The 21,201-nt window shown below is 39.8% G+C and overlaps 2 protein-coding genes across 6 annotated transcripts in view; one reads left to right on the top strand and one right to left on the bottom strand.

Annotated features, from left to right (window-relative positions):
- Window positions 1–882: 882 nt before the first annotated feature.
- LOC126401635 (L-rhamnose-binding lectin CSL2-like) lies at window positions 883–20,752 on the bottom strand. 3 transcript variants are annotated; one of them, XM_050062979.1, is made up of 11 exons: window positions 20,734–20,752; window positions 20,576–20,620; window positions 19,782–19,895; window positions 19,583–19,653; window positions 17,114–17,273; window positions 16,998–17,030; window positions 16,359–16,431; window positions 13,952–14,067; window positions 13,774–13,824; window positions 11,971–12,094; window positions 11,618–11,755 (listed from the first exon to the last, which is right to left on the bottom strand). In XM_050062979.1, the coding sequence occupies exons 5-10, from the start codon at window positions 17,142–17,144 to the stop codon at window positions 11,997–11,999; spliced, it is 402 nt and encodes a 133-aa protein (XP_049918936.1). In that variant the 5' UTR covers window positions 17,145–17,273; window positions 19,583–19,653; window positions 19,782–19,895; window positions 20,576–20,620; window positions 20,734–20,752; the 3' UTR covers window positions 11,618–11,755; window positions 11,971–11,996. The 3 variants fall into 3 exon arrangements, with proteins under 3 accessions (XP_049918935.1, XP_049918933.1, XP_049918936.1); XM_050062978.1 differs by lacking the exons at window positions 11,618–11,755; window positions 11,971–12,094; window positions 13,774–13,824; ... (5 more) ...; window positions 20,576–20,620; window positions 20,734–20,752 and adding exons at window positions 883–1,023; window positions 1,126–1,240; window positions 1,405–1,525; ... (3 more) ...; window positions 5,082–5,135; window positions 8,747–8,779 and having other exon boundaries at window positions 17,114–17,159; XM_050062976.1 differs by lacking the exons at window positions 11,618–11,755; window positions 11,971–12,094; window positions 13,774–13,824; ... (6 more) ...; window positions 20,576–20,620; window positions 20,734–20,752 and adding exons at window positions 883–1,023; window positions 1,126–1,240; window positions 1,405–1,525; ... (4 more) ...; window positions 8,747–8,779; window positions 8,907–8,956.
- Window positions 1,975–21,201, top strand: part of spega (striated muscle enriched protein kinase a) — a 123,355-nt gene continuing 104,128 nt past the window's right edge. The window contains exons 1-3 of one of the 3 annotated variants that reach the window (XM_050062943.1): window positions 1,975–2,323; window positions 2,510–2,584; window positions 19,804–19,972. The gene's annotated coding sequence lies outside the window, so the exon portion shown is untranslated. Of the gene's footprint in view, window positions 2,585–19,803; window positions 19,973–21,201 lie in introns of all 3 variants that reach the window. The other 2 variants (XM_050062950.1, XM_050062944.1) reach the window with 2 other exon arrangements.

The raw sequence follows: 21,201 nt of genomic DNA, 5'->3' as shown, positions 1-21,201 counted from the left end.
GGAAACATTTGGTCAGATACTGAATTGGTGACACTTATGTCGGGTGTTGCTGCTGGGGGGAAGATGTGTGTGAAGCATCCACGTTGTCACAGACATGGATAAAAACTGTAACAGAGACTTGACTTTGACTTGGACAGATGACTTGAATGGACTTGACTTTTTTAATCTAATATCTGTATTTTTCTAGACATTGAGAAGTTACGTTTTGTTTTTGATATAGGATGACAGTTGAGCTTTACCATGTGCTTTTATTCAATTCTACCTGCGTGATGCAAGTTAAGTTTCAATAACTCACTGAGTACTGAACGTGCTCTGCAACCAGCGACACACTGCCAGCTCCGGGCCGTTACACACACACAGTCACCACTGTGAGAGCCGATAAATGTGCTGCTAGCTTTATACTCTGAGGCTCTCCACTTATTTGTACGAGGTTTTGATACTGCCACAGTGAAACGACTGTCCCAACATAAGTTCACTATCTGTGAGTGTGTGTGTGTATGTGTGCACCATGAGATAGTGTCCACAGTGACTTACTTCTTACTGACAGTACCTGAGTAAATGAGCTTAGTTACATTTCATCACTGGGTGCAGTCTATGTTATATTATCTTTATGAGTTTGTGAGTATGACTTCACTTGTGACTCGCTTGACCTGACTAATGACTTGACTTGCTTGACTTATTGCAAGTACTCGACTTGACTTGCTTAATTTTCACCACAGTGACTTGAGACTTGCTTGAGACTTGAAAGTTATGACTTGAGACTTGCACATGTGTGACTTACTCCCACCTCTGGCCATCAGGCAGAACTGACTTTCACATATACAAAAAAAAAAGAAAAACTAATTGCACTGGTGCAGATTCTCAAAAAAGACAAAAACACAATTATTAGTTGCACTCTTTTAATAATTTATTCCACCACATCTTTGTTGATATGTGTTTGGAAGAAGCCAATGGATCAGTTTGATGAAACCACTCATGAAGTCACTGCTCCTCTCTGGGACGCTGCTGTCAGAAGAAAATCTCCTACAAGTTGCAAGAAAACATCCTCAGGTGTCACATGACACATTAAATGCTTCAACTGTTTGCAAAACTGTGCACAGGACATCTATTTATTCTTAAACTCACCTATCACTGACAAACATAATCCACAGTGGTGTACTTGGGAAGACCATCACAGAAAGCAGGTTTTCCCAGGTATCCAGAGTTGGAGGGAAATTTGCAAATTCTATAGCCATCACAGCTGAGGGTAAACCAAAACGAAAAGAAAGAGTTATTGATGTCAAAACGAAAAAATCAAAAATTCATTCCACCTTTAAAATACTAAATCAGCCATTCTGAAATACAAACAGCAAATCCTTTTGTGAATTTGTCCCCAAATCTTTTGTCTTTTGCCCCAGTACACACTCTTTTTTAATGGCTCCAGCTCGGGGACTTGAACAGAAGGTCATTGTTGAAGCCCTGTCCGTGCAGATGTACTCGTCGAAACGTCCAAAAGTGGAACGCAAAATGTTGAGGCGTCCTCTTGCTAAGGGTGACACAGAAATGAAGACAAAATGTGTCACTATAACTTGCAGCATTCACAGACAAAGCATTTATCTTCTGCTGGACACATTTCCCCCACAAATACAACAAGCTAATATTTTTTAGCACAAACCTATGGCATTTTATATTGTATAAATTAGACTAGCGGCTAGCAGACTTTTTCTGTACTCTACTCATATGAAGCCAGGGACAACAGCAACATTTAACAAAGGTAACGTTACAAATTTCGGCTCCACTACAACTCACAAGGGTTCACTGACAAAACAACTGTCTTATACTAAACACGATTTGCAAACAAATATAACATGCTAATATTATTAGCACAAGCCTATGGCCAGTGGCCCTGTAGGGGAGAAAAGTTAGGACGATTTCAAGGGCCCCTGACTGACAGGGGCCCCAAAAGTAGGTAAAAATTAATATAAAATTATTAAACCATCATCATTAAGATTTTTTTTTTTTTAAATATGGTAATAAAATTAATGATGTCTTTGTTTTTACTTGTGTGTGGCAGTAAAAGTTAAATATCCCCATTGACCAAAAAGTAAACATCCATATTGACTGACCACCCCCCTGTGTCCGCATGAAATGGTTTGGTCCTGCCTTAGCGCACTGACGGTGACGGTGCGTAGTAGCAGTCAGCGGTTGCGCTAGAATGCTACATTCATCATAATGCTACCTAGTAACGTTACTAAAAGAAAATCCGGTTTTCAAAAAAGGAAGGAGAGAGAGGAGAGGCAAAAGAAAGGGCGTCAATATGTGACCCAGTTTTTCTCCGAGAAAGGTGGGTAGCCTATAGCCTGTGAGTGGTAGAAATGAACCTGTTAGCTTAATGTCCATAGTGAAATAAGCTAGCTACAGAGTAGTGTTAGCCTACATTTCACTCCTTTTTAACCTACATTTAATCAGTGCAGGTAAATGTTTAGCAAGATATTCATATTAAATCAGTTGTCCCTGCCCCTTTTACCAGACTCAACAACAGATGAGTCAGAAGCAGCAGCCCTGTCTCCCCATAACTTTACCCCTCCCTGTCCCAATGAAGAAGGTGAGCAACACTGTGTTGAATGACATGCCAGTTAGCATCATTGCAGGGAGTCTGTGGGAATTTCTCTCTCTCTCTTGCTCTTTTATATCATTACAAAAAAGAAAACAAAATATTTTTAATGACAGAAATTCAAACAAATTATTTTTCCATATAATGATTATTATGAAACAAAAACAGCCTACAACTGTCGGTACTGGATGCTGGACAGTTGGAAACATTAAGTAGCCTAACTCAGCCTGTATTAAAGTAACAGGCAATATTAAAATAATCCAGTTCGATGCTTTCATTTAGATTGAATTATGGCCGTTAAATGACATGTATAGATACAGACTTTATTATTCCCATGAAAGGCAATTTATTTGAGCAGCTTGCACACACACACACACACACACACACACACACACACACACACACACAACAAAGCAAAATACAAAAACATGTAACTAATGTATGTAATCTAGTGGTGGTGATACAGAACTGTAGGTAATTTGGGTCAATTTTCGGTAGGATTTAGTGTTGTTAATTTATTTGTATTAAAAAAATCTGCTGTTTTCAATTTTTTGAGATGATGATCTTAATTTATTTTGATTAAAAACTTAATGTATATTTAAGGGTTTTTTTTTAAAGTCTTTCATTAATGTTAAAGAGAATTTTCCATTTTGGGATTTTACAATAAAAATTACATTTAGACTGTAAAAGATGGTCTTTAGCACATTTTTTATGGCGGCTTTTGATCTTGCATCAAATAGTGAATTGCATACTGTATGCAGACTGTTGCATGTACAACTCACTAGCAGTAAATATTGTACTGGCAGTATTGACCTACAAGAAGCAAGACAGTTGCAAGCCTTCGAAGTTAGAGTTATGTAAAGGTTTTAATGGGTCAGTTAGGTCTTAGAGATGTGGTGACAACAGCTGTGCAGGGGGGCGCACTGTATAAATTAGCCTAGCAACAAGCGTAGATTTCTTGTGCTCAAATAAAGCCAGGATAAATAGATAAAGATTTAACAAGCTATTTTAGTGGAGGCTTTACTGTCTTCACAATTTATTGTTTCTTATCTGTGAAATAAAAGCTTCATTTCCACTGAGGGAAATGGTTTCACCTTACACAAACAGACAGGAGGTCTGCGTCACCGTGACGTGTAGTTACATTTCTGTGAAGGTGCACGTGAGACTATGGCATAGGCTCTTCGTTGACGCATAGCCTACGCCGTAGGTATGGCGTTGATTCAATGTATAAATCCCCATTAGCTTCAGTTAGTTTCATGATAAACTAATTAAAACATTATTACTGTTATATTCCATTTTTGCCAACAGATGCCACCAAATCCCACACACTGGACCTTTGGTCGACGAATGTTTGGTCAACCTGCTTTTTACAATTACCTATAATCTTTTTTTCATAATGAATCTATTATCATGCTGTATGAATAGGGTCGCTCACTCTAAACAATAACAATATCTTATACTACGTTACTGTAATGCTAAAAAGTGAAATAAAAATAACAGGCCTGCACTTTTAAATTCAGGGTTAAAGGAATATAGGTATGAACATTTTATAAAAAACATCATGGAGAGAAGTGTCATGTTTTTTTCTTAATATCTAAACATTTCCATGCAGAGAGGATTAAAGAAGCATTCTTACGACACTCAATGAGCGCTTTTTGTCCTTCACAGAAAACAGCCGTTTTCACATCTGTCAAAACATCAGAGGATGAGGTCAGATCAGATCTTAGCTTTCAATCCTAAAATCATCTGAACATCTTCAGTGATATCTGTGCAATTATGCTGCTGTATGTCAGCTAGTCCTCTGGGGTGCTTAAAATACTCACCAGGACTTTTGATGTTACACTTGTACTTGTACTGAATGAAGTTATCTTTATCTTTATCGCACGTAAACATCTGAACATTGGGCTTGGGCAGTCGGCAGCGTTGCAAGTTGTCACAGCTGGAGGAGTATATTGGAAAAGGTTCAAATATTCAAATATTGCACAGGCAAGATTTTTTATGCATGAGAGAATGTCTTCACAAAGACAATTTTAACATTTGATTGTTTTTTTTAACAAGGGTAAGGGTTAGGGTTAGGATTTCCTCTAACATTTCCTTTTTTGTGAAATGTTGGATTAAGGATCATTTAGAAAGTTTTCAACTCAAATGAAACCTTTTCATATTCCTATTGTAAAATATGCCCACCAACTTTGTTCCAAACAGAATTGAAAAACTCTTACATGCTCTTGACCCATCCAATCATCATCCAGTGTATGCACTGCGCCCTCACACTCGTGGCAGGCTGGCTTCTGGCAGCGCAGTCAACAGAACTCTTCTTACCATATTGCATGGATAGCACTTCAATCAATCGTCCTTGAGCTGAACATACACAAAACATGATCATTACGCAAAGTATAAACAATACATGATGGTAGGAGAGGGAAGAGAGGAGCTGAAGCCTGAGAGTGAATGGATTTTATATTATGTTTAAGTAGAAATGAATACATACGACAACGCAGCTCACTGTTGACACCAGGACATGCCACATCATAGTAGATTTTTCCTGCAGCAAAACATTGTGTTAGTAAGTTGACACACTTAGTCACGCTTGTAGAGCAGAGGTCCCCAACATGGATGGGTCTTGCAAAGAAAATTTTAGGGCTTGTGAGATGATTGACAGGAGAGAAAAGCAAAGAAAATACATATTTCTGCTGTTTATCTTTGCAGATTTCTATGATCAACTATTCCATATTTATATTATTATTCGCAGAAGAAGGGAAAGATATCTGTCAGCTGTGATTGGTTTGTAACATGACTCCTGTCTGACTGCGTGGCCTCTTCCTGTGTCTTTCCTTTCAAATTAAATTCCCACATTGTCCAGTCGTATAGGCCCAGCTCCTAATACAGTTTCACATTTGTTTGTTGTTTTATTTTCTGCGGCTAAGCAACCAATGAAATCTTGCCGACTAATGACCTCATTGGTTGACTAAAGTTTGGTCGACCATTAGGGGGCAGCCCTAACAATTTGCAGTTGAAAAAAGGTAATGAATCTCAGTATATTGCAACGTATGTTATTGCAATACTCAGTACGTCTCAACACATTTTATATCACAGTAGTATTGTACTGTGACTTAAGTATCGTGATAATATCGTATCGTGTGGCCTCTGGGGATTCCCACCCCTAATATGCAGTCTACTCAGCCAGCGAGCGGGCAGGAGAGACAGATTGAATGTTTTTTATTTGTAACCTTATTGATACAGCACAATCATAAGGCTCTGATTAGCTAACCACATGCATTTCAGATACCAGCCAACAGGTCAGGTTTCCACGGTCATCATTGTAGCTCTCATACAGTAGCAAAAACATTCTGATTAATAGCTGATGGGTTGTGGGTGGGTGGAATAATACATCATTATTCAGATCACAATCTAAAATATGAACGTAGCAGAGAGCAGAACTGCTGTCTGCTGCTGCTGTATGTCCCATTAAGAGAGACGCTGTGTGCACTTACACACAAAGGTGTGTGTTTGAAAACAGCTACAGCACTGACAGACTGGGATATTAAACCTGTCATGTTTCTTTTCTGAGGTTTTGAGGACCTTGTCCATCACAACCTGTTCCTTTCATTTTTCTTTTTCTCTCTGCCATTGTCCTGCCCACAGGTCTTGGCGCAAAGGCAATGCGTATACTTCCCTAGCACAGAGTCTGACTGTTACTGCCTGTACTTTTGCTTTTTGCTATATTGTTAATACTTTTGGAATATGCTGTCTATTATATACTTCAAGAGTGAATGCGCCAACCTCTGCAATTCAGAAACTCCAAAATTCTTCAACCTTTGCTATTGAAATGGTCATTGTGGTTATAGTTATGTAAACTAACATGATTCAGCTGTGAGCTCTTGATCATAACGGAGACGTAGCTACTTAAAAGACGATTGAGTAGCCTACTTGCCATCTTCCTAAATCTGTAACGTTACTTTTTAAACAAAAATTTCATATTGTGATATCCCAAATCAGCTGTACTTCGTCAATTGGGGCATTTCTAAAGTGAGCCACAGGAACAAATAAAAACAGGGCATCCGGCAAAAGTTCAGAAATCCAAAATGTTGCCATATTGTTGCAGTTTTCTTGAGAGAGTGACTTTGCCATGTCTCGTCTCATCAACCAAAAAACACATGGTCTTCCTAGTAAACAAACACAATATGCGCCACTTGTCCCCCCTCCCACCTCTGCTGAAGTTTGATCTTCTTTAAATTGCAGATGGCCTGCCAGACACTAGTGGCTCAGTTGGTCCATTTATGAACATAATATTATGTAACTCACTTTGTCAGATTGCTTATTACCAATGCAATACAAGTTGGATTTAGCACCTTGATAGCATCAGCACAGGTTGCCGATGTAGGCTATTTTTCCAATTTGCCAGAAACCAGCCATAATGGCAAATGCAGGTGCAGCTGAAATCAACCCAACTCTGGTGGACATTTGTCATAAGTTAACTTAGAAGGTAAAACCAGTGTTTCCCACAGGATTTTGGGAAACTATGGGGGGGGGGGGTGTCCCCCCACACCCCCCCCCGGAAGAAAATTTTGAACATTGTAAATTGAAATTGAAATGAATTTGTATACAAAATGTACAGAAAGGTAAAATCATCATCAAGTTTTGAAAAAGTATTGCAATTTCATTTTGTCTTTAATGTTATTATCTTATATTATCTTTGTAATATGATTATCTTATATAATGTTATTACTATCCTAAAACATTCTCTAGGTCCTCTGTAACTCTGCAGGACTTATTTCCACCCTGCCCAGCAGCAGTACCGTGGCGAACACTCCCTAACTGCGGGGAGAACGGAGCAGGCTTCCCCGGAGGTCCGCCGCTTTTCCCGGTCCCTCTTCTTCCCCGGAGGTCCGCCGCTTTTCCCGGTCCCTCTTCTCCACACTTAGGGCTCTAGTTTCGCAGACCGGGCGAGGCGGGGGCGCAGCGCACCTGCGCTTCGCCAACTGGGTGTGGCCAGGCGGATTTTGCAAGTTTGGCACACCGTGCGCGCTGGCGCAGCTACTCGTCTGTCCCACCTCCGTCCCTCCTACCTGCGCAAGTCGGAAAGAGGGAGGAGAGAAGGCGAGGAGTGGGTTTTACACACATCACACCAATCAAATGAGCCCCTCTCCTCGCCCTTAAATGTGCCGCACGAAGGCGTAATGAGAGTTTACTCAATTCGCCATTGCAGAAGAGAGCAGCAGCGTCAGACGGCCAAACTTCTCCGAGGAGGAACCTGATGTTTTGGTCCGGGAGGTCTGCTCACAGTGTCCGAATATACGGAACTGCGAGCAGACCTCCACGGGCTGATGATGCAAAGGCAGCCTGGGAGGAGGTCACCACAACTCCCCCTGCGCTGACAGTAGACCTGGTTTCAGATGGCGAGCTTTTAGCGCACCTACGGCGAAGCCTTTTGGCACGAAACTGTCACTGCGCCAAGCNCACGTATTTTTAGTCGAGTGAAACGCTCGCACTGTCGAGCGCTGGATCTGACAGCCTGAGCACATCAGCACAAAATGCTACGGCGCTCAAGATATTATTTATATCATGAGAAGCCAATACTTTCGGCAGCCTAAATCTTTTATTTAGAAACTATGGCGGATCAAATTAAACTATGGCGGGCCGCCATAGTTTCGTTAATTAATGGGAAACACTGTAAAACCTTTTGTTTATGCTGCACTTGGCTGAACTGAACTCAATGCCATTTATATGGTTCAGTTTGTGTTTCATTCTGCACGGCTGTCTCGCTCTCAGTACAGCCTAATTAACCTCAAACTTGATCTCGTACCTCTGGTATGTATGGCATAAACTTAGGTTTTGGCACACATTGCTCACAAACATTTTTTCTACCTTTCCTCTCAGGGCTTCCATAAATCTCTGCTTTTTTTCCCCTGTCAATTACCCGATTGTTTTATTTTTTCAAAACTATAAATTATTTCTGGTAGTTTACAGAATAAAGTTTACAGATTAAAAACATTTACTGAATTCAGTTTGCAGGAGATGACATAGAGATCTTGACATTGCACAACAAATTGAACACATAAAAAAAAGTAAAATAAAGTTTGGAAGGCACAAACAAAAGTTAATATAGGAAGGAAATTAGAGGAAAAGAAATCAGAGGGTCAAAGAAAAATTTACCTTCAGATGTCCAAAACCAAGCTGCAGCCAGGACTAAAAGATAGAAAACATATATAAATATTGTTGATTCTATAAAGGACATGAAGCATAATTTGGTTGCATTACTAAAGTTACACCCAAAGTCAAGAGCATTAAAGACAACAACAGGTCGTGTACTCACAGGCAATGATTGTCAGTCTTGTGGACAGCATCTTGTCAGTTGTAGCAAGTGATGATTACAGAGCAGACCTCAGCTTTTATATGATTTCTTCTTCTTTTGTTTCAAATCAACACAAATATCCTGAAGTAGGAGGCTGCTGAAAATCAACAGCCCTGGGGGGCACAGAGACGGGACAGAATTTCATGACTAGACAGGTGGATGGATAAGGGCTCACTTACACAGATCTTAATAAATTTGCATAATTTGCATTTTTGGGCATAAAAATTCCCAATCTTTCATTTAAATCTATGAAAAATGGGAGCAAAATCAAAAGTGTATTTTTGTTAAGTGCATAAATATGTACACAGGTAGCAAAGTGACATGACTTGTCATCGTGTCTCTTAGTGTAATCTAAACATTTGAAATCCAAATATTGTCTGTTGCTTGAGGAACTTTACTGTCGACACTTGCAAGATGCAACTAAAAAAATGAGTTTTCAGTTTGTCTAACAATGGCAAATATTCAAGTCGGCAGTTTGGTAAAAGTTATTATTATTATATTATTAAGGTATATGTTACAGGAAGCATAATGTTCACCACAGCCTCTCCAGACTCTTTGATGCCTGTTACATGTGCTCAGTGTGTGATCTGTCTTATACTGTGACAGTTAAGTGGGGGCAACAATAGAGAAAGAATAAAAACAAAGCACACTTCAGATTTTGAGTTAGTTACAGAGTAAAGTCACACACTTGGTTGTTTTTTACACATGATTTATGTTGTTTTCAAATGAACAATATGTGTCACAGTCTTTGATAAGTGTTGGCGGACTGATCCATGTGTGAACTGCTCTCACTCAGAAAGCTGACTGTCCTCCTCATAGGTATTGCACAATCCCCTCTTACCACAGGTCTAGTGTGTCCATCATCAGTTGTTTTTGTTTTGTAAGAGCACTAAGGGGGTGGAGGGGGCAAGCCATCTCTATATTAAAAATTCCCAGTGAGTGATTGTTTCTTTTGTTGCATCTTTAGGAGCCTGAAAAGTAATTTTGGTTTAAAGCTAATAACCACTGATGGAAAGTACATTTACTCAAGTATAGAACATGAGGCTTGCAAAATATGTCATCTGTCGGCAAAGCAGTAAAGATTGTGCTCAGTGGCGAATGGCTAGCTACATCCACGTTTCAGATGATATGTCATGTTTGTAGTCGACGAATGATAGAGTTTATATATCACCCTGGGTTCATCCTTCACCTTCTCAAAATGATCCCACACTCCCTGATTTCCTGCCCTTGCCGATCTTGCCGACAATTGACCTTTCTGGTCGACAAACATCCACCATTTATCTGACAGATATACCATACCAGGGAATCCTCAAATCTGCTGATGTGCTGCTTCTCAAGTGAACACTCCTGGACTTTTCCAGATCTGTTGCCCAATGCTTCACCAAAACCTGGCTTTGTCAGCCCATCCTGAATCCAACATTACATCTTTCAGGGTCAAGATCAAAATAAAAGTCCAACTTTACTTTGGTCTAAAGAAAGGCAGGGGTAAAAACCAGGTAGGCAGTCAGATCAGGCAAAGAGATCCAATATAAGGCAGGGCAGGGAATCCTCAAATCTGCTGATATGCTGCTTCTCAACACAGCACACATGAATTTTCCTTGACCTGCTGCCCTGAGCTTCACTAAAACCTGCTTGGTGAGCCCATTCCAGACACTTCACCCCATCTGCTGAGCCTCCAGCTCCTCTGAGCGGACTGCATAACAGAGCTATTAGGCAAAAACGAGGGGGATTCTAAAGGAGAACGTACAGTCTCCACTTAAAGACCATTTTCATTGACTGTAAACCATTTTATTCACTGTAGTAGTTTTTCTTCTTTATTCTGCTGACCAGATAACTCACATGGAGGAAAAACATCCTGCTCAATGTTCTTGGTGGTTTTAACAGAGCAAACCTCAGCCACGAATTTCCAAAATAAAGACAGCACATGAAGTGTCCCACTGGGGTTAAAACACACTGGACCATTGCTACACCACATTAAAGGACGCATGTTGCTCTGTCCCCCAGCTGCCTTGGACCAAGGAGGCAAAGCTGGAGTTACAGGCCTGCTTTGACTGCTCTGATTGGAGAGATTAGCGGCTGCAGCTAGACCTGGATGGACTCACTGACACTGTGACGTCTTATATCAGCTGTTGTGTGGGAATGTATTTGCCGGCCAAAACTTTTTGTACATGCAACAATGACAAACCCTGGTTTACAGCTAATCCCAGGCAGCTTTGTCAGGCCAAGGAGGAGGCCAGAATCTTATAAAGCAAGGCCAGGAGGTGGAGCGGGTTCTGGTCCCTGCTCCTATTATCTCAGGCCTAGGCTGCTGCGACCCACTCCTGGCCGCCTGATTTCAACCTGCTCAAGTTTTTCCACCCTACGCTGCTCCTCAGCACTGTGCACCTGCTACCAGTGGCTGCTCAAATGCGATTCAAGACACTGGTACTTGTCTACCATGTTGTTAATGACTCAGGCTCACCCTACATCCAGGACATGGACAAACCATTCACCCCAGCCCATCTACTACTCTCTGCTACTGCCAGCAGCAAACACCTGTTAAGAGTAAAATAAACATGTATAAAGAAAGACAGGTTCTGTTCTTTGGTCTTGAGCAGAGCTGACTTTCGCATGTTCATAAAATAATCGCACTAGTGTGGATACGACGTTTTCAGAAAAGACAAACACAATCATTAGATGCACTCTTTTATTAATTCATTCCATCACATCTTTGTTGACGTGTGTTTGGAAGAAGCCAGTGGATGAATGCGATGGAACCAATTATGAAGTCACTGCTCCTCTCTGAGATGCTGTTGTCAGAAGCAAACCTCCTAAAAGTTACAAAAAACATCCTCAGGCGTCACATGATACATTAAATGCTTCAACTGTTTGCAAAACTGTGCACAGGACATGTGTTTATTATTACACTTACTACACAGAGAAGCACTACTACTGGTCATTAAAACTAGTTTTATTTTATAGCACAAAATGAAAATGCATTCCCTCTGCTTCCACTCAGTCTTTTGTGTTTTGAACCAATACATACAAACTTCTCATGCTGTCTTCAGTGTCTTAACTTGCAGAGTGGGTCATTTCTGAAGGGGTTACAGTGGAGGTGTTCTGGTCGAAACGTCCGAAACTGGCCCTCACAATGGCAAGGCCTCCTTTTTCTGAGGGTGACACAGAAATTAACATAAAATTTGTCGTAACACTGACAAGAACTAACTTAAACTGAGATTAACCAGCTAACAGTTGATGCAACTTGCTTGATAAACCCACTAAAATGTCATCACTTAACGAATGCAAACCTTGAGAGATATACAATGAATTTACATTTTTCCAAAAAAGACAGATATGGACTTTTCTAATAATGTCTTATTCATTTTTGACTAAACCTTGGCATTGTAATCAATATTGTTTCTCAAGAAATGTTTTTCCAAATTCCTGGGAGATAGTCTATCTCAGACACATGAAATTTTCATCAATGATTGAAAGTTTTGTGCAATTGCTGTCTAAGAAATATGACCCCAGTTGGCCTGATGGGGGCTGTAACTGAGGCCCAAAAACTCAATTTTTGAAAGGCCAGACTCCTCTCAATGTAAGTCTGATTAACTTGAAATTGGAGAGACAAGTCTAGCTCAAAGCCTCAAGAACCAGTACCTTTTACCTATTAGTACATTTTTAACATCTACTAAAATGTCACTCGATTGCCGCCTTATTTTTTGTGGATTATTAATGGACCAAGTCACCAAAAGTTGCATAAAGCGTGTTAATATCTCACTGCGTTTTGTAGATACTGACCGATAAACCTCAAAAGTGGCACGGCTCAGCACATCAGTAGACCAAACTCCACAATCCTTGAGCCAATCCTCACAAAACTTGCAGGATATGTCCACATAAGTACCTGAAACTTACACTGAAAGTTTCATTCAAGTTGACAATAGGGGTGCGCTATGAATGCAAAAAATGGGCGTGGCATAACACAAATCAAACTCCCAAGATATGTTTTATAACAATGTTTGACCATGTGTGTAAAATTGTTTTGAAATTGCTCAATAGGGGGCACCACTAGTTCATAACAAGTGCACTGGCCTTGTGGAAAATTTGACCATGAAGCAATGACAGTTTGTCCAAACATTGCCAAACTTTTTGAGATGTTGAAGTGATTCCTTAATATGTTTTCATAATTGACTAATGGGGGTCGGGGGGGGCGACAACGTTGCCAAAGAAGAGCACAAAGCGTGGCCCGGCACAGATATGGTCATAAATGAATTGGTGTCTGTTTGAACGCCTTATGAACCTGTTATCTTTAATCCAGATGCCAGACACTCCTATAAATCTTGATCCTTCACAGCTCTGTGCTGGCTTGAACCCTACGATCACTGAATACGGCTATATTATTCCATCTTCCTTTTTTTTGTTGTGGTGTTTTGTCAGTGACAAGTCACAGAAAGACAGTGTATTATAATGCAATAAAGCAAGTTGATGCAACATGTTTTTTTTTTTTGTCTTACCAAAAAGTTGCCATTCAACAAGAAATATTTACGGATTTGTAGATATAGATTATATAGGTTACACTATGTAAGACAAATCTGCATTTTATTGTCTCCATCCCCTGTGAATTAAAAAAAAATACATCTGTATATTTAATGAAATAATTGTTAATTTTCTAATACATTCAGTTTTTAATTGCTCAGTTGTCTCACTCTAAACAAAATCTAACATTATTTATTATTTTTGTGCTACAGAGTGTGACAAAATTTTTATAAAGAAAAACTTCATGGAGAGAAGTGTGATCTTTTAATAACCAAAAATTTCCATGCAGTAAGAATTATAGACGCATTCTTACCACACTTGATCACTGCAGCCGGTCCTTCACAAATAACCTCGGTACGCATATCTGTCAAAACATCAGGAGATGAGGTCAGATCTTCCAATCCTAAAATCACCCTAACATCTTTAATGACATCTGCAGAACTATGCTACTGTACCTCAGCAAGTCCTCTGCGGTGCTTAAAAATACTCACTAGCGTTTGTGTTCTTACAGATGAAGGTGATCTGAATAAAGTTATTGTCAGAGAAACTGCACACAAACATCTCAGTATAGGGCGGGGACGGGCTGCTGCACTCCATTCCGTCACAGCTGGAGAAATATTAGAAAAGGTCAAAATATTGATTGGAAAACTAAATTTTAACTTCAACTTCAGCTTCACCTTCAACTTCAAATTAATTGTCACTGAGGGAAATTTGTCTTGCAGCAAGGTGAAAAAAATACAGAACACAGCAACATAGGTACACGAACGAAAAACGAAAACATAATAACAATACATTCAAATGATAACAGGAAACTTGCCTTTGCTTAAACCACTAACACAACACACGCACGTGGTTGGATTTAGGCAACAAAAACACATGGTGGGTTCAGGAAAAAAACCCAACAGGGTTTAGCTTTACAGTCATACGGGAAGTTTTGTCTTACCCTCCCTGGTGAAAGTCAATGGTTGTTGGACCCATGCGCCAGAAGTCATTGCCCTCATGCAGGATTTCATTGACTTCAGAGTAAGACCAGATTTAGGGATATTCCCTTCTTTAGGTATCGCAATCACAAGAATGAGACAAACATGAAGTTACAGTGACCTTCACTTTTGACCTTTGACCACCAAAATCTTATAGGTCCATCATTGAGTCCAAGTGGGCAATCATGCTAAATTTGGGAAAAAAAAGAAAAGGCATTGTTGAGATAACACGTTTACGATAAATGGACAGACAGAAGGACAATCCCGAAAACATAATGCCTCCAACTACGGGTATGGCTCAGTCACATACTGGCAGATGGCAATTATGCCTCACGCATTTTACAGTTCTGCATTGAATCGACGCCGTAGATGCAGTGTAGGCTCCGTGTCGACATAGAGCCTAAGCCGTAACCTACTCCAAAACCTAAGCCGTAGCCTGACGTGCACCTCCCCAGAATTGTAACTACGTGTCGCGGTGACGCAGACCTCCGGTCTGTCACTGTATACTGACACCATTTCCCTCAGGGGAAACGGAGCTTGTATTTACTTTTAGTTCACAGATAAGAAACAATAAATTGTGAAAGACAGTAAAGCCTCCACTAAAATAGCATTTTATGTCTCATGTGTGATTTATCCTTAAGGGATTTATACTTAGGGATTTATCCAGGTTTCATATGAGAAGAGGAAATCTCCACTCGTCGCAAGGCTAATTTATACAATGTAAAATGCCATAGGCTTGTGCTAATAACGTTAGCATTTTGTATTTGTTTGGAAAACGTGTTTAGTGTGATAGTTGTTTTGTCGGTGAACCTTGTGCGTTGTAATGGAGCCAAACTGTGTGCTGTTACCTTTGTTGAATGTTGCCGTTGTCCCTGGTTTTATATGAGAAGATGAAAAGATTGCTTGCTGCTAGGCTAATTTATACAATGTAAAATGCCATAGGCTTGTGCTAATAACATTAGCATGTTGTATTTGTGGGGAAAATGTGTCCAGTGTTGTCTGTGAATGCTGCGAGTTGTAGTGGGGTCTGCCCATTGGTCCGACAGCCCATTGGTCCGACATCCCATTATTCCGACCATATTAAACCCACTGTTCCGATGTCCCGTTGTTCCGAAATCATCACGATGCCCTGTGGTTAAGGTCTGGTAAGGTTTAGGTACAAAAACCACTTGGTTAGGGTTAGGAAAAAATCATGGTGTGGGTTAAAATGAAAAAGAAAGTAGCAAACACATAAGCCGTGAGCCTGCTTCGCCTCAAGCCTTTCCCAGCTGACCCAGAGCCGGTCACGGCGCACCATTAAGGCAGAAATACGCCCGCCGGGAGCCGTTCAGCACCGCGGAAAGCTCCCCACACAACCCCGACCCCAGAGTTAATAACAGGACGTTATGGTGTTTCACTTTCTTCTCTCTATGACACTTGTATCTCGACCAGTAGCCTACTTTTGTTGCGTTGCTGATCCTCTATGGTACACAAATACAGTATAGCCCAGTATAATCACATATCAGAACAACGGGACGTCGGACTAATGAGAGGTCGGAACAATGAGAGGTCAGAACAATGCTACGGCACCGTTGTAGTGAAGCCAATTTGTGTACTTGTGTTTGAAATTGTCTCTATTAAGCCATGTTTAATGTGTGTTTTGAATCAACTAAACTTTACAGCACTTCACAGAAACCTCCGCCGCAACTAGTGTTTTGGAGGTGTAACTGCAGAGTGACACAGACACACCACCGCACAAGTAAAAATGCTCACAATGGCATAGGCGACATGCGTAGGCTACGTGTGTAGGGTCTATGCAAAACCATAAATCCTTAATTCTTTCTCAATTTACAAACTGAACTACTATAATAAACAGAATACAAAAATTCTTGCACAAGCTTGACCCTTTCAAACATGTCCGGGTGTATGCAGTTCTTACGTGAGACCTGGGTTGTCAGCATACTTCGGCACACCATGCTGCATGGACAGCGCTTGAGTCACTTTTCCTCCAGCTGAACATACAGAAAACATGGATCAAACAGCAAAATAGTAATAATCGGTGATGGTAGGAGAAGGATGGGAATGGTCAGGGTAAGTGGATGTGATACTACTTTAAAATATGAATAAATAATAGATAACACATGGCAGTGCAGCTCGCTGTTGACACCAGCCAGCGTGTGTCATGCCACGTCAAAGTAGAGTTGTCCTGCAGCAAAACATTGTTAGTCATTCGACACACTTAGTCACACTTATAGAGCAAAGGTTCCCAACATGGATGGGTTTGAGGGAGTTGAGAGATAATTGACAGGAGAGGAAAAGAGAAGAAAAGTTTCTTTTTTTTTGTCAAATACTGGATAATATTATTTCTTCAAAACAAAATTATGAATGGTAGTTTACAAAATAAAGTTTACAGAACAAAAACAGTTACTGAATAGACTATGCAAGAGATAGATAAATCCTGACATTACACAACATATAGTTGAACATGCACAAAAATAAAGTAAAAAAGAAAAAAAAAAAGAAAGTTACAAACAATAGTAAATTAAGGAAAGTAATGATATAAATTGTAAGAATTTACCATCAGATGTCCAACACCAACTTGCAGCCAGGACTAAAAGATAAAAAAAACAAACATTTAAAATATTATGGACACAGTTAAGGAGTATTAAAGACAACAACAGGTCGTGTACTCACAGGCAATGATTGTCAATCTTGTTGAAAGCATTTTGTCAACCGTAGCAAGTGACGATGAGACAGCAGACCTCAGCTCTTTATACAATGTCTTATTCGTTTGGTTCCCATGAGCTCATACATCCTGAAGTAGGAGCGTGCTAAAACCCAACAGTGAACAGCCCTGGGGTTAAACAGAATTGAATTTAATTGCAGATAATTCTATCTACAATTAAATGTAGATATCCTAGCGTGACTAATACTTCAAAATATTATTGTGTGTGTGTGTGTTCCTGGAGCCGTTTTATTGTACCCACTAAAGACAGGCCTGAGAAAATGAGTTTAAAGTCTGTCTTATGGTAGGATCAAATGTTTAATTTAACAGTTTTAACAATTTCTATTTATAGCAAATGACCAGTAATGGAAAGCACATTTACTCAAATATAAAGAATGAGGTTTACATCTTACATTTCTTATCAACAACAAATCTCATGAGAAATTGAAAGTCCACCTGTCAGTACTTCCTTTTTACAGTGCATTTGTTCCGACTGGGCAACAGTGGAGCTCTGTGGCACAGATAAGCTATGGGCTTTGGCTACATCAATTCATTGTTCATTTTGGTCTTTTCATGGGCTTTGTTGAGGTTAGAAAAATATATGGGAGCTTCTCCAGTCAAACAATCCTACATTTGATCCATTTTGTGCTGGGGTCTGATTCCTGACTGTCCCAACTCCGCTACGGATCAGCAAACTTTCAGTTGCTTCAGTCTCTGGGCACGCTCTCCTCCCGTGAACAGTGAGTTCAACGTCTGCCAGGGTACCATGAGCTAACACAACAGCAGCGGCCAACATCCAGCACCGAGCTGCACGGTCCCAACAAACTCACACCAACATTAAAACCGCTCAAAGCTGTTGATAGGACACCTCAAACTGCAAGGTCAATTATGACTCTTTCTATCATGATTTTTTTTTAATCCATGGATGTTTAATATTTTAAAACTTTCCATGAGCCATAAATATGGCTGACGTCATCACAATGTAAAGTCTGTGAGCCAAGTGGGAACTCGTGGGCAGGGCTAGTGGGAGAAACACGACTGCACATATTCAGTGGGCTGCATACCACAGAAGTAAACCCAGAAGCTAGAGACCTTTTTGGCGTATGAGCCAGGCCAGCAACTCCATTGGAATAAATAGGCGCCATCTTGCCATCCAGTATCTGATTATTATTAATATCTATGGTGCTGGAAGACTCTCACAAACTGTCCCCACTATTTAGCACACACTCCCACACCTGCAGCTACAACCCATTTAGTCTGTGGTGTGGTTAAGTCTACAAGTTGTCAGTTCTGTGTGCCGAGATGCCACCAAATCATTTGAATGTCTGCACTACACGCTATTCCATTCAAGGGTTGTAAATTAGCATCAGCCAAATGCTGGTGAAATATGTATAAGTGGCTGCGAGACTTGCTTCACACACTCATTAGCCAAAGAAAAACAATGGTAATCTATCGCAGTGGTTCCCAGCTGGTGGGTCATGTAGTTGAGTCACAAGTATTAGTTTTGTAAAAACACCTTATTTTTAAGTCTAATGAATTTCTGGCACAGTGCTTTTATTTTGAAGTTCAGTTTCTTGCTGTAGAGTGAGTGATGAATGGACAGCTACTTGAGAGAGACAGCAAACTAACTCAATGACATGGCCAAATGCACGTATGATGCAAAGGAGAACTCTTAGGAACAGTGTTGGGGTAACATATTACAGTAATATATTACTTTTTAGCAGTAACGAAGTAATATAATGTGTTACCAACAGAAGGGTTGGTAAACTTTTTTGTCCATCTGCCACTGTGACTGGTGGATTCAAAAACAGCCACAGTGGCAGATGGACAAAAAAGTTTACCAACCCTGATCCATTCACTTCATGGGTATTGAATGAAGGATACTAATACTGATTTAAGGCTACTGTCATTGGTGCTGGGATTCTAATTTTTAGCCCTAGTGCTGTGGAAAGCCACAAATGTCTCAACAAAAAAAAGCTGTTTAGTTTCTTCATTTTTAATCTCTTGTTTTGTTTCATGGTGTTTTATGGACACACCTCTAAATAATATGACACTTCTGAATAATATGAGGCTCATTTCTACGACTGTCCACTCTTCTCCCATGATCATGACCTGCACGTTTCCTCCTGGGTGTAATTGAGTTATGGCTCTTCATTATTATGTGGACATAGGCATGCAGTGATACACTTTACATAAATAATCAGTCATAACTTTTTTTTTAAATTTGTATATTACTTTCTGTTTCAAACTTGGCTGAAGTAAGTTTTCATTAGATACTTGGGAGAACAGTCACACTCCACACTGTTTCCAAGAGTGCCTGTGCTAACAGGAAGCTCACACTATTTCCTGTTGTCACTCCTGTTGATGTGTTGAAAGAGTTTAAAGTGTTATTGTGATAATTATTTGTTGGTATTACATGTTTTAAATTCTTCTTTTACCTTCTCAGTGGAATGTTAGGCTCAGTCAACATGAGAGCACTGCATACTTGTTGCCTCTTCACTCCTATTAGCTGTCCTTCCCCCAAACCAGGACAGCAACAAGGATGAAAAATTCTGTTTATCAAAACATCTCGAATAATACTAAAAATATTATCAACATGTATGAAACTGAGATGAGAGGTAACAAAAAAATACTCACCAAGGTCTCTTTTCTTACACAGAGCTGAACTGGAGGAATTTGTGTGGAGAATATTCACAGATGAACAGCACTGAGGTGGCCTTGGGCAGTCTGCAATACTCCCACTCATTATACCTGCAGAAATATTACATCATGTGACAAACTGCGTATCCTTGCAGCAGATAGGGAATTCACAAGAAGTGCACCTTAAGGTAAGATTGTTTTTATATAATCATATTGTTAGAGATTATTCAACCGTAGGAATAGTACTATATTCATATGTTTTAACATTATGATTTTAACATTATTTTCCTTGTGTTGTAGTTTTGGAAAATAATAAGTCAAACAGAAATAGTTCGAATCTTTTGAAGTGGGGCTGTATGAGGTACTTTTCCATAGTCAGTGTACTACCTACAGTTGCTGTTAGTCGCCCCCCACCTAAGCTGTGTACTCTTTAAAAAAAGATACATGGGGTTAGTGGATAACACTTAAAATGAAGTTTTTCAGCATAGAAAAATACTTTTGTTACATTAAAGTGTTTTAGACAACTTATTTTAAGAAGTTGGTCAAAATCAAAAACAGTTGACATTTTTGAGTAGGATGGAATTAAAACAAATAAGTTGGAATATCTTAAATAAAATAATTTGACAAATAAATGTAACCACAACTTTTGGATAATGATTAAATTGGTGCAACTTAATTAAGCTTTTTGAGGTCAAAGCAAATTGTGTTGGTTGTACTAAACAAATTGAGTTTGTCAGATTATAAGTAAGGCCAGACTTGGAACTACATTAAAAATGCATGCAAATTGTTACCTTAATTTTGTGAAGTTGAACCAGTGGATTCGCATAACTGTTTTACTGTGAAGTAAGGCAACAGCAAAACACATTTTAGCCACTTAAAAAAGTTAAAAAAAATAGTATCAGTTAGAGTGGATGCCATAATTAGAATATTTTTACTGCTTTACCTTTACCTTGCCATCAGCTGTGACTTCCAACACAGAGCAGAAACTGTTATATCCCCCTCCTCAAAGCCAGACTCCATTAAGAAAAACACTAATTTAACACCCCTGAACACAGGAGCTGCTGGTCTACCACTGCCTCAATCAGTTAGTGTGTTTATGTTATTATGTGACTCTGGCATTTTAAAGGGTTAGTTCAGATTGACCAAAGTCACACAATTGCACAAACAAACCTAACTGACTGAAGCAGTGGAAAACCAACAGCTACCTAGTTCAGGGAGGTAAAATGACTAATTTTGTCAATGGAGTCAGGTGGCTTAACAAGGGCATACGTAGATGGGGAACTGAAGCTGTTAACAAGTACTACTGCTTGCTTCTCCAAATTGTGAGCATGCTGACTGCCATCTCATGTAGGTAATACATTGACTATAGATAAGTGCCTTATACAACCCCACTTCAAAAGATCCAAACTATCCCTTT

Source organism: Epinephelus moara, chromosome 15 (assembly GCF_006386435.1).
Source record: "Epinephelus moara isolate mb chromosome 15, YSFRI_EMoa_1.0, whole genome shotgun sequence".
In the NCBI taxonomy this organism is placed as follows: Eukaryota; Metazoa; Chordata; class Actinopteri; order Perciformes; family Serranidae; genus Epinephelus; species Epinephelus moara.
Note: the sequence above shows the minus strand (reverse complement) of the source record. Positions and strands in the feature narration are given on the sequence as shown.